The 13,595-nt window shown below is 40.0% G+C and overlaps 1 protein-coding gene across 3 annotated transcripts in view; it reads right to left on the bottom strand.

Annotated features, from left to right (window-relative positions):
* The window catches only part of Nell1 (neural EGFL like 1), a 951,197-nt gene that overhangs the window by 732,455 nt on the left and 205,147 nt on the right, over positions 1-13,595 (bottom strand). For all 3 annotated transcript variants that reach the window (XM_060367221.1, XM_060367220.1, XM_060367223.1), the window contains exon 5: positions 12,529-12,625. In XM_060367221.1, coding sequence (XP_060223204.1) covers positions 12,529-12,625 — 97 coding nt within the window. The remainder of the gene's footprint in view (positions 1-12,528; positions 12,626-13,595) is intronic.

Genomic DNA, 13,595 nt, shown 5'->3' with positions numbered 1-13,595 from the left:
TACAAAATTACCTCAAAAAAATCAGAAGCCCTCCTATATACCAAAGACAAAAGAGCCAAGAAAGAAATTAGAAAAACAACACCTTTCACAATAGCCACTAATAACATAAAGTACCTTGGGATGACTCTAACCAAACAGGTAAAAGATCTGTTTGAAAAAAATTTCAAGTCTCTGAAGAAAGATATCAAAAAAACACATCAGAAGATGGAAAGATCTCCCATGCTCATAAATCAGTAGGATTAACATAGTGAAAATGGCCATCCTGCCAAAAGCAATCTACAGATTCAATGCAATTCCTATCAAAATACCAACACAATTCTTTACAGTCCTTGAAAGAAAAATTCTCAACTTCATATGGAGAAAAAAAAATACCCAGAATTTCCAAAACAATCGGGTATAACAACAAATCCTCTGGAGATATCTCTATCCCGTATCTCAAGCTGTACTAAAGAGCAATAGTAATAAAAACTGCTTGGTACTGGCATAGAAACAGAAAGGTGGTTCAATGGAACTGAATAGGAGATTCAGAAATAAACCCGAACACCTATGAATACTTGATTTTTTACAAAGAAGCCAAAACCATTCAATGGAAAAAGACAGCATCTTCAAAAAATGGTGCTGGTCCAACTGGATGTCTACATGCAGAAAAAAAATGAAAATAGATCCATATTTATCACCCTGCTCAAAACTAAAGTCCAAGTAGATCAAAGACCTCAATAAAAAAACAGATACTCTAAATTGGTTAGAAGAAAAAGTGGAGAAAACCATAGAACTCATTGGCACAGGAGACAACTTCCTGAATAGAACACCATCAGCACAGGCCCTAAGAGCAACAATCAATAAATGGGACTTCATGAAACTGAAAAGCTACTGTAAAGCAAAGGACACTATTGTCAGAACAAAACGACAGCCTACAGACTGGGAAAGGATCTTCACCAACCCAACATCTGACAGAGGGCTGATATATGGAATATATAAAGAACTAAAGAACTTAAAAGGCCTTATTGTGTACTTGAGCCTCTTTTGGATATATGCCTAGGAGTGGTATGGCTGGATCTTGAGGAAGCACTATTCCTAGTTGTCTGAGAAACCACCAGATTGATTTCCAGAATGGTTGTACAAGTTTACATTCCCAACAGCAGTGGAGGCAGGTTTCCCTTTCTCCACAACCTCTCTAGCATGTGTTGTCACTTGAGTTTTTCATCTTGACCATTCTTATGGGTGTAAGGTGAAATCTCAGGGTTGTTTTGATTTGCATTTCCCTGATGACTAATGAGGTTGAGCATTTCTTTAAGTGTTTCTCTGCCATTCAATATTCCTCTATCGAGAATTCTCTGTTTATCTCTGTTCCCCATTTTTTAATTGGATTACTTGGTTTGTTGCTTTCCAGCTTTTTTAGTTCTTTATATATACTGGATATTAGCCCTTTGTTAGATAAAGGGTTATTGAAGATTCTTTCCCAATCTGTAGGCATTCATTTTGTTTTGATACGGTGTCCTTTGCTTTACAGAAGCTTTTTAGTTTCATGAGGTCCCATTTATTGATTGTTGCTCTTAGAGCCTGTGCTGTTGGTATTCTCCATGTTTGTAGCACCTTTATTTGTAATAGCCAGAAGCTGGAAACAACCCAGATGCCCCTCAACTGAAGAATGGATGCAGAAATTGTGGTACATCTACACAATGGAATATTACTCAGCAATGAAAAATAAGGAAATCATGAAATTTGCAGGTAAATGGTGGGAACTGGAAAGGATCATCCTGAGTTAATTGTCCCAGAAGCAGAAAGACACACATGGTATATACTCACTCATATAGACATATAATATAGGATAAACCTACTAAAATGTGTACATCTAAAGAAACTAATCAAGAGGGAGGACCCTGACTAAAATGCTCAGTCCCCATCCTGAAAGGCAAAAAGGATGGACATCAGAAGAAGAAAATAGGAAACAAGTTATGAACCTGCCACAAAGGGCCTCTGAAAGGCTCTGCCCTGCAGACTATCAAAGCAGATGCTGAGACTTATGGCCAACTGTTGGGCAGAGTGCATGGAATCTTATGAAAGAAGTGGGAAATAGTAAGATCTGGAGAGAACAGGAACTCCATAAGGAAAGCAACAGAACCAGAAAATTTGAACACAGGGGTCTTTCCAGAGACTCATACTCCAACCAAGTACAATGCATGGAGTTAACCTAGAACCCCTGCACAGATGTAGCCCATGGCAGTTTAGTGTCCAAGTGGGTTCCATAGTAATGAGAAGAGGGATTGCCTCTGACATGAACTGATTGGCCTGCTCTTTGATCACCTCCCCTTGAGTGGAGAGCAGCTTTACCAGTCCACAGAAGATGACAATGAAGCCACTGTTGATGTGATCTGATAGACTAAGATCAGAAGGAAGGAGAGGACTTGGGGAGAGGCATGCATGAAGAAGGGGGAGGGAAGGTAGGATTAGGAGGGGAGGAGAGAGGGGCTTGTGGGAGGATACAAAGTGAATAAAGTGTAATTAATAAAAGTTAAAAATAAATAAAAATATAAAAACTAAATTAGATCCTTATAAATAGAGACATATGAAATGAATGTAAAGTTAGTCAAATCTATAAAAAAAAAGAAGTTAAAAGGCAATAATTCAAGCAACCCAATTAAAAAATGGGGTATGGAGCTAAACAGAAAATTGTCTGTAGAAGAATATAGAATGGCAGAGAAACACATAAGGAGATGTTCAACATCCCTAGCCATCAGAAAGATGTAAATCAAAACGAACCTGAGATTTCACCTTACACCCATCAGAATGGCTAAGATCAAAAACTCAAGAGACAACACATGCTGGAGAGCTTGTGGAGAAAGGGGAACCCTCCTCCATTGCTGGTGGGAATGTAAACTTGTACAACCACTCTGGAAATAAATCTGGCACTTTCTCAGACAATCAGATATACTGCTACCTCAAGATCCAGCTATACCACTCCTAGGCATATATCCAAAAGATGTTCTAGTACACAACAAGGACATTTGCTCAATCACGTTTGTAGAAGCTTTATTCATAATAGCCAGAACCTGGAAACAAACCAGATGTCCATCAACAGAGGAATGGATACACAAATTAGGGTAATTTTTTACAGAAATTTTACACAATGGAATACTACTCAGCAATTAAAAACAAGAAAATCATGAATTTTTCAGGCAAATGGTGGGATCTAGAAAAAATCATCCTGAGTGAGATATCCCAGGAGCAGAAAGAGATACACAGTATATACTCACTTATAAGTGGGTACTAGACCTATAAGATAGGATAAACATACTAAAATCTGTACACCTAAAGAAGATAAACAAGAAAGAGAACCAGGGGTAAGAAGATCAATCCTCACCTAGAAAGACAAAAGGGATGGACATTGGAAGTAGGAGAAAACAAGTAAGAGGACAGTAGCCTACCACAGAAGGCACCTGAAAGACTCTACCTAGCAGTGTATCAAAGCAGATGCTGAGACCCATTACCAAGACTTTGGCAGAGTGTAGGGAATCATATGAAGGAAGGAAGAATTAGTATGACCTAGAGGGGACAGGAGCGCCACAAGGTCCAAATATATCTGGGCACAGGGATCTTCTCTGAGACTTTTTTTCCAACCAAGGACCATGCATGGATATAACTTAAAACCCCTGCTCAGACATAGCCTATGGTATCCAAGTGGGTTCCCTAGTAAGGGGGACAGTAATTGTTTCTGACATGAACTCAATGACTGGCTCATTGAGCTTCCCCTCCCCCCTGAGGGAGAAGCAGCCTTACTAGGCCACAGATAAGGACATTGCAACCATCCTAAAGCTACCTGATAAGCTAGGGCCAGATGGAAGGAGAGGAGGACATCCCCTCTCAGTGGATTCAGAAGGGGGCAGGGAGGAGAGGATTGGGAGGGAAAGAGGAAGAGGGCTACAGCTGGGATACAAGTGAATGTATAAAAGTATTTAAAAATAAAAAATATTTAAAAAAAGAAAGTGTGTTGTTTATCTTCTATGCTTGCTAAATTTTTGCCTGTTTGATCCATAGATTACTAATTGAAATATGCTAAAAATCATTCAGTTGATAGATTTATTTATTTTCCTCAAATTATCTATTGTACCTGTAAGTATATTTGGTTCATGAGTCTGCACATAAAATATACATGAACCATAAAAATACCTGAACATACCATGGCCTGAACACATTGTGGAATTGCTGTCTAACTCAACAAATAAGGCCTGGATGACACTTTACAGGCCACCTCTCTCCTTTCCAGTCCTCACTCCTCCCTTCCCAGCAAAAGCCTGGACCCACGTCAGGTTCACCTTGCCTGCACTGCTTTGCAATAAACCAGTGAACACTCCGTCCACTCTGTTGTTGGACTCTGCCTGTGAAGTTCAACCACACGGCCACTGCACAATTTGTTCATGTTAATTACTGTGTAAGATATACTTGCTAATAATGCTGCAGTTCACATAGCTCATGCTTTCAATGGCATTTTTGTTTTTCTGTTATGGATATTGCTATTAAAAAGGTTTTGTAGGACTAGAAAGATGACTCTGAAGAGCACTGACTGCTCTTTCAGAGGACTGGGGTTTTATTGCAAGCACCCATATGATGAACATTCAAACGTGCAGGCAAAACACTCACAAAAACAAAATAAACATAAATAAATCTTTACAAAAACATACGTATGCACGCATATGCGCACACACACACACACAAACATGTACATGGGTGCATATGTCATGGGTTTATACCAAGGAATCTTGGTCTTGTTTGGTCATATAACAGATACATGTCTACTTTTATTAATTCACACATGCATGTATGTATAATCAAACATCTTTCCATAGTATCTAAACCAACTTGCACTCACGCCTGCAGTGAATGAAGATTCTAGTTGCTTCCCAGTTCATGTCAGTCTTGTTAATGTGAGCTTTCTGATCAGAATTCAGTAGCATCCATATGTGGCTTTCTCACCCCAGTTACTAATCAGAGGGATGCCTCTTCCCGCATTTACTAGCCTTCTGGGTATTCCCTTCTGTGAAATGCCTGCCAGCATGTTTGTCTGCTTTTTAACTGAATAAATGTTTCAGTGACTTGAAGGTGTGAACCAAAGGTCTTTGTAGAATGTAACTGGTAGTAACAGCTTCAGCTGTATTATGACTTGCCTTTTTTACTCTTAGTAATGTATTTTACTGAGAAAAAATAAAGCCACTTTAGTATTTTAATAAATTCTCCTGTAGCCACCTCCTTCTTCATGGTTTCTATGTTCTCTTTAAAAATATCTTCTCCACATCAAGGCTGTAAAGATATTCTTCTATGGTGTATTATTCAGGGTTCCTTAGAGTATCAGAATTTATAGAATGGATATATATGCATATGTACATGTATACATATATATATATATGGAATTTATTGGAATGATTAATAGGCTACAGCCCAGCTAACACAACAATGTCTGGCTATGAACTGAAAGTTCAAGACTCCAGTAGTTGCTCAGTATAAATGTCCCAGCAGATCTTCAGTATCTGCTGGAGCCCTGATGAAGGAGGCTTTAATGCCAGTGAAGGGACGGATGTGGCAAGGGCAAGCAGGCAAAGAGCAAAAGTGTCTTTTTTCTATGTCTTATATAGACTTCCAGCAGAAGGAGTGGCCCACATTAAAGGCATGTCTTTCTGTCTCAAGATCCAGATCAAAGTTGTGTGTCTTCCTTCATCAAAGGTACAGACTAGAAGTAGATTCACTGACTTCAAAGTAAGCAAAGAGTTTCTCACTAGTGTGCCCTCCATTTGTGGATTCATTCCAGATGTAGTCAAGCTGACAACTAAAAATAGCCATCACCTTTGGTATACACTCATGGCTTGGATTGGACTTTTGAACTCAAATTGGTTTCACACAAGTAAGAGTCAAAGTTAGCTGTTCGCCCTGGGAGCCTCAGATGATGGACTACTCCATCTCTCCAGTACTGTCCTTTACTTCCATCCTGCCCTGTTGCTGTGCACATTTGAGGCTCCTTTATTAAGCCTGTACATCTGTAGAGTTGTTTGTTTGTTTGTTTTATTTTAATCACAGGTCATTCACTTGTATCGAAGCCATAGCCTCCTTCCTCTTTCCCTCCCAATCCCACCCTTCCTCCCTCATCTCCTCCCTGCCCTCTTCTGAGTCCACTGATAGGGGAGGTCCTCCTCCCCTTCCATCTGACCCTAGCTTATCAGGTATCTTCAGGACTGGCTGCAATGTCCTTATCTGTGTCCTGGCAAGGCTGTTCCTCCCTCAGGTGGGGAGGGGAAGCTCAATGAGCCAGTCATTGAGTTCATGTCAGAAATAATCCTTGTCCCCCTTACTAGGGAACCCACCTGGGTACTGAGCTACCATGGGCTACATTCGAGCAGGGGTTTTAAGTTATATCCATGCATGGTCCTTGGTTGGAGAATCAGTCTCATAGAAGACCCCTGTGCCCAGATATATTTGGTCCTTGTGGGGCTCCTGTCCCCTCTAGGTCATACTAACTCCCCCTTCTTTCATATGATTTCCTGCACCCTTCGGAAGGTTTGGTTATGAGTCTCAGCATCTGCTTTGATACACTGCTAGGTAGAGTCTTTCAGAGGCCCTCTGCAGTAGGCTCCTGTTTTGTTACTTGTTTTCTCATATTGCCAATTTCGATCCCCTTTGTCTTTCTAGGTGAGGATTGATCATCTTACCCCTGGTCCTCTTCCTTGTTTATCTCCTTTAGGTGTATAGATTTTTAGTATGTTTGTCCTATCTTATAAGTCTAGTACCCACTTATAAGTGAGTATATACTGTGTATGTTGTAGAGTTGTTTGTGATTGTATAGTGACCTTTGGGCTTTGAATTGATGTCAGTGGTGCTTCTCCCACATCCTCAAGCTATTTTTTCTTTTTTTCAATTTATTCATTTTATATCCCAATTATAACCCCTTCCCTCATCTCTTCCCAGTCTTACCCTCCCTCCCTCAACCCTCTATCTCCTTCCCTTAATCCACTGAATGGAGGAGTTCTCTTCCCTTGTCATCTGACACTAGCTTATCAAGTCTCATCAGGACTGCCTAGGTCCTCTTCCTCTGTGGTCTGGCAAGGCCTCATAGCCAGGGGAAATGATCAAAGAGCAGGCAACTGTGTTCATGACAGAGGCAGCTCCTGCTCCTCTTATTCAGGAACTCACACAGAGATTGAGGTGCCTGTGGGATACATCTGAGCAGGGGTTCTAGGTCCTCTGCATCTCATTCAGAATGGCAAACAGAATAGACACCAGAAACAGTGGAAGAGAAGAAACAGGACAGGAGCCTAATATAGAGGTCCTCTGAAAGGCTCAAGCTACTTTTGGCCCATTTTCCTTTATAAGAGTTTACTCTCCTGTTAGCATTTAAAAGTGACTTGTTGTTGCTGTTGCATTAATAAGACACAGCATGAGCTGAATCTTAGGAGTCCATTTGAACCCACTATTCTAACTCTGCACATAAACACATTTTCTGTATTTTCCAAAAAAAAAAAAAAAAAATCTGCTATATTTGTCATTTGACATGTTCATACACATTTACAGTGCTTTCTATTAACCCTCTCTCCCTACTCTCCTTTCTCACATCCCTTTCTCTCATCAGCCACTTCTTCTCCCTACAGATCCCTACATTTGTGTCTTTTTTGCTGTGTTTTGAGAATCAGGGCTTTCAACCAGATGTGCCCTCGGTTTGGAACTCTCCACTGGAACCAGGTAGGCTCACCAATAGTTGCTCAGCTGAAGGTGATGACTGCCCTTTGCTTTAAATCATGAATATTGTAGACTGGAGTTTTGTCTGTTATCAAATGTGTTTCTCCTCTTGCCTTGTTTTTGGCCAGTGGAGGTTTTAAGACTGGACTTCACCTCTGCCATGCAGGCTGTCCTCAAATTCATGGGCTTAAGGGATTCTCCTTCCTCGCCTCCCAAGTAGCTGGGGCTGCTGGAACATGCAGCTAGACTTAGAAAAACAGAGGGGTTGTCTCGGGGATTTGTTTGTTTCTTAGTTTTAAACTTCGCTTTTCCTTACACTTAAATTTGGCCTGTAACATCATTTCCATTCTTTGGGCCTTGGTTTATATTTTCACATATAAACTTAAAACCTAAAGTCATTCAGTTCCTTCACTATTTTTGTACCTCAAGTCTTGTAGTGCAAATCTACTATTACCTAAAATTAGGTAATATTATTAATCAAACACTCGTAATATTTCTTTATCAATTCTTTTTTTAAGATTGTTTATACGTTGTGGGGGGGTGTTTATGTGCAGATAAGTACACATGAGGGAAGGTGCCTGCAGAGTCTCTAAATTTAATTTGGAAATCAATCTTTATTCCTAAAATGTTTACATTGATATGTAAATAAATATGTAACATGTGTCTACATAAATGTGCATATTAGAAATCTACTTGAATATACATAGTAGGTACACATGCATGTATGCATATCTGTGAATACACATTAAACAGGTGTATAACATTTATATTTATCTTTCTTTTCTGCATCTTAACCTCTTCTTTCCTTCCATACTTCTGCAGAGCTACTGGGGTAATGACCTTTGCACTTATGGCTTTTATGGCTACTCGGCCTACCCATGTCTCGGCTACCACTCAGCAGACTCACTGAAGGCTTATCTCACCCCACGACCAGAGTTCTCCTCTCTAGAAGTGTTTTCAGTTTAATCACTCCCAGTCAAATTTATCATCTCTGGTTAGCACATATTCTTTAATGTTGTATTTCTTTAGATGTCTCAAAAATTAGGATTTTAAAAAATTATCTGCTAATTTCACATCCGCAATCCCTGAAGGACTAACTAAACAATATTTCATTTCTTCCCCATTGTCACCCATGATGATTCACCCCTACTTTCAACAATTAGTCAGTCGAGTAACCCTAAAGGCCTGACTGGGAGTGGCTTCCCCAAAGTTAATTTGCATTACTCATAAGAACCACAAGGTACAAACCAAGAACCATCTGAAGATCATTTATTGTAATTCAAGGCCACACTAAACCTAAAATGGTGCCCATATGATGACAGGGCTGGGCTTAAACTCTCAGAAAACATCCTTTTTTTCTCATCTGGAGAGGAGAAGGAAGAAGGATGGTTTCTGAGCCATATGGCTTTGCTGAATAATAGACTCCTTCTGACTCCCTCCACTGAGGCCCTAGCTGTAGTTCAAAAGTTTCCATCCAATTCTCCAACACCCATGGGATTTAAGGTTCTTTTCATACTTCACAGTTTGTTGGAATTCGAAGTTCTAACTAGGATTTTCACACATTGGTAATAGGCATGCAGAATGGCTCACATAGTCTATAAAATAATTTGGCAGTTTCCTATGAACTTGAACACTGATTTCTGACTTGGTGATCCCACACCTACATATTTACATAAGTGGACAAAACCTTCTGCTCACACAAAAATCTATCTGAAAATGTTTCTAGTGGCTTTATTTATAAGTGCTTAAAATTGAAAAAACACTCAAATGTCCATCCATTGAGAAACAGCTTAACAGGCATGTGTGTCTTTAGTAGCTTTTATTGTCAACTGGACACATACTAGTCACCTGAGATGGGAGTCTCAATGAGATGTCACTCAAATGAGACCAGCCTTTGTGCATGTCTGGGGGAGACGGCCATGATTGTTAGTCAACACTGGTTATAGGGTGGGAGGTCCAGCCTGCTGTGGTCACATCATTCCCTTACAGGGAGTCATGACCTATAAAATAAAGTTGCCTAAGCATGAGCCTGAGATCAAACCAGCAAGCAAAACTCCTCTATAGTTTCTGATTCAAGTTCCTGCTTGGATTTCTGCCCTAACTTCCCTCAATGAAGGACTGTAGCACAGACTACAAGCCAAACAAATCCTTCCTTATTCTGAGTTGCTCAGTCATGATATGTGTCTTCACAGCCAAAAGCAAACTTATATGCTGTGGTTTACTCATACTAAAAAGAAGGAACATTATTTAGCAACAAAAAAGAGTGCACCACACATAAATACAAGAACCTGGGTGCATCTCAGTGTGCTATATAAATGTTCATAAGCACAAATGACTGCATTTATAGAACATTCTGAGAAAACAGAATTCAGAACACAAGAGTAGCTTGGGATAAAAAGAAAGATGGAGAGACCTGGAAGTGTTAGGGTAATTTTTATCCTCTTAGCAGCTGCAGGGTTGAACTAAAATTTCTCAAAATTACAAAGCTGTGCATTTAGAGGGGTGCTTTTTACTGTGTGTAAATTATATCTTAATTTTTAAAGGAACAGACCAAGGTACTACATTTCTAGTTTGGAAAATAATCTTCTGTGTTTTGTTTTGTTTTGTTTTTCTCTTTTCCACATATTTAGTTCCTAAAGATTTCCCTTTCTTGTAAGTGCAATGATGAATTTTAAAAGATTTCACCTATATTTTATCCAGCATTTATAGATATTTCAAATTAGGAGAATTTAAAAAACCTAAGTCTGCCCTATTGCCTGGAGCAAAGTCTGCTCTTCTTTACAGTACAAGAACATTTTAAAATTTCATGGTGTTAAGTTTTCAGTTCATTTTATCACAGTATCTTCATGTTTCCACAAAGAACAACAATGTGGATTTTGTAACATTGTCATAGTCAAGAAACTAAACTCCATAAAGGTAAGATTTCATTTCTTCTGTATGAATAGATACTTGTCCCAGATCAATTATCATGAGTGCTGATGATAGACCCAATCTTTTCTACTGATGTGATAAGAGACAGGACAAAGGCAACTTATAGAAGAAAGAGTTTAGTTGGGCTTAAAGTTCTAGAGGAGTAGAGTCTATGATGGTGTGAGAAAGTACTGTGGCAGGCATCTAGATCAGCAGCAAAGATCCAGAAACAGAAAGCCAGCCAAGACAGCTAGCCCCAAATGGTACTGGCCAGAGTCTTTGGCAACCTCAAAGCCAGCCCCCAGCAACACACCTCCTCTAAGAAAATCATGCTTTCTAATCCTTCCCAAACAGTTCCACTAACTGGGAACCAAGCATTCAAACATATGAGCATATGAAGGCCATTCATATTCAAACCTCCACAGTTATTTAAATCCCCCAGAATTAAGAGTTGAATGAGATACATCTAAAGGGTCATTTATGCTCTTGATCACCCATGACTAACAGGAGAGAGAACTGAGTGGTTTATCCAAGAAACATTCAACACAGTGAAGTCTTAAGGTAAACCACTCCACTCTCTATCTAGTTTCAAAATATCTATGTTATAAAGTATTTATGTCATTGAGAGCTAAAACCATATGTAGATATAGATATAGCTATTCAGTAAGTGTTCAATAGTCATTGCCATGCCAGGAAATATGTGGAAAAGAGAAAAACAAAACAACTAGTATGTTGTATACAAACAACCAGCAACATTGCCTGTGTCTAAAGCATACAGAGTATCATAGAAGAGGGGTATATTATTTGAAAGAGCCAAGATTTGGAGAGTCACTATGAGTTTGTGTCTCCTAGACATGAAAGCTTTACACCTAATATCTCAACAATATGACTACCTAACAAGCCCCAAACAATGACAACACCAATAGACATGCTAGTGTGGAAGGGGGAATCTCATGGGACCCCGTCATTAACAAAGGCAATTAACAACTGCTGAGATAAAAATAATTACTCTTTCCCAGGAATGAACACCCCCCTAATTGATTATCCAATACAAAGGAGTTAGTCCTGAAATCATACACATACAAATGTCAGCAAATGAAGTCAGCATGCTGTATTTATAATTTATGCATATATATGTAACAATAATAATTGTTTTAGTTACTTCTCTATTTCTGTGAAGAGACACAGTGACCAAAGCAACTTAGAAAAAAAGAGTGTTTAGTTTGGGGCCCATGCTTCCACAGGGTAGTAGAAACCATGATCATCATGACGGGGGCATGGCAACAGGCAGGCAGGCACGGTGCTGAGCAGTAGCTGAGGGCTTACGTGTTAAAACAGCAAACAAGAGGCAAAGAGAGAACTAACTGGGAATGGCATGAGCTTCTGAAACTTCAAAGTCCACCCCCAGTGACACACTTCCTCCAACAAGCCCACACCTCTTAATACTTCCCAAACAATTCCACAAGCAGAGGTCCAAGCCTTCACATATACAAGCCTACGGGATTCCATTTTCATTCAACTCACCACAATAATCAAAGAAAAAGAGGCCATGGTTTTGAGAGGGAGTGGGGAAGGGAGGATGTGGGAGAGGCTGAAGAGGAAAGAAAAGGTAGGGATAATTTAATTATAGTTTAATTAAAACTGTAAAAAGAAAAAAGGAAAGAAGGAAGGAAGAAAGAAGAAGGAAGGAAGAAGAAGGAAGGAAGGAAGGAAGGAAGGAAGGAAGGAAGGAAGGAAGGAGAAGAAGAAGAAGGAAGGAAGGAAGGAAGGAAGGAGAAGAAGAAGAAGGAAGGAAGGAAAGAAGGAAGGAAGGAAGGAAGGAAGGAAGGAAGGAAGGAAGGAAGGAAGGAAGGGAAGGAATTTGAACATTTCTCAGTATATGTGAAAATCAGAGCTTACTTTGAAAAAGCCATGCTTTTGGTTACGCTGCCCGAGCCACAGATTGCTTCCTGGAGGAAGGTTGGTCTCCGGAGGGTCTATCACACGTTCGTAGATCCTATAGGAACAAAGAACATAGATGCTAACAGAGGTACTTAAAGCAGAACCCAGAGGTGTCATTTTGCTTGTATACCTGTACGTAGCTTCTAGTTACAAGAGGTTAAGATGTAGCATTCTTTAAATAATAGGCACCATGATAGAGATCTTCTCCAAAATAGCACTGGGCACATTGCCTAGGAACCACATGCCTCTCTTGCCTCCCTTACGATAAGGTTGGATAAGAAGACAGCGTTTTGAATGTTGATGCTGAGCAATGACTACTGCACAAACTCAGAGGAAAGTGATGTTATCCAAACATTACAAGTGAAAGAGCTGAGAACAGAGAATGGAAACATGTTTATAAGTATAGGCAGCAGGAATGAAGCACATGTGCAGCATTGTGGTGAAGCCCTCATCTTTGTGGCTGCAGCGCCCAGAGAACATAAGTGTCTGCTGCACCCTAGCTTTGTAAAATGTGGCCACTGCTCACGTCTATAATACCCAAGAGAACCCTGTACATACCTGGACCACAACTGCCACATCAACACAGCCCATCAACATCCAGTGAAAAGGCATTCCTTAAGCAGTCCTTCTGCTTCAAATTCCACAATGGGTCATAGGAAAATAAAGCAATGAGCCTTGAGACCCATACAGTCCTACTACGTGAAAGCAAAGTCAGCATCGTGGAATATATCCCAGCCATGCTCACACGCCAACAATCAGTAAGACAACTTAAAATCTATGCTTTCTTGAGACCAACTGATCACAAACCTCCATTTTTCCCCATGGCAAACATCTCTCAGAACCTGGTCTAGGTTGCTGTGATAAATACCATGACAAAAATCAATTTGGCTTACATAAGCTGGAAGCCGAGACCATGGGAAATGTTGCTTATTGGATTGATCCTAGACTCACAATCTGCTTCCTTTCTTATACAGCCTTCCCATCCAGGGACGGCACCACCCACAGTGCCCTGCATCAGCCATTGA

This window comes from Meriones unguiculatus, chromosome 14 (assembly GCF_030254825.1).
Source record: "Meriones unguiculatus strain TT.TT164.6M chromosome 14, Bangor_MerUng_6.1, whole genome shotgun sequence".
NCBI lineage: Eukaryota > Metazoa > Chordata > Mammalia > Rodentia > Muridae > Meriones > Meriones unguiculatus.
Note: the sequence above shows the minus strand (reverse complement) of the source record. Positions and strands in the feature narration are given on the sequence as shown.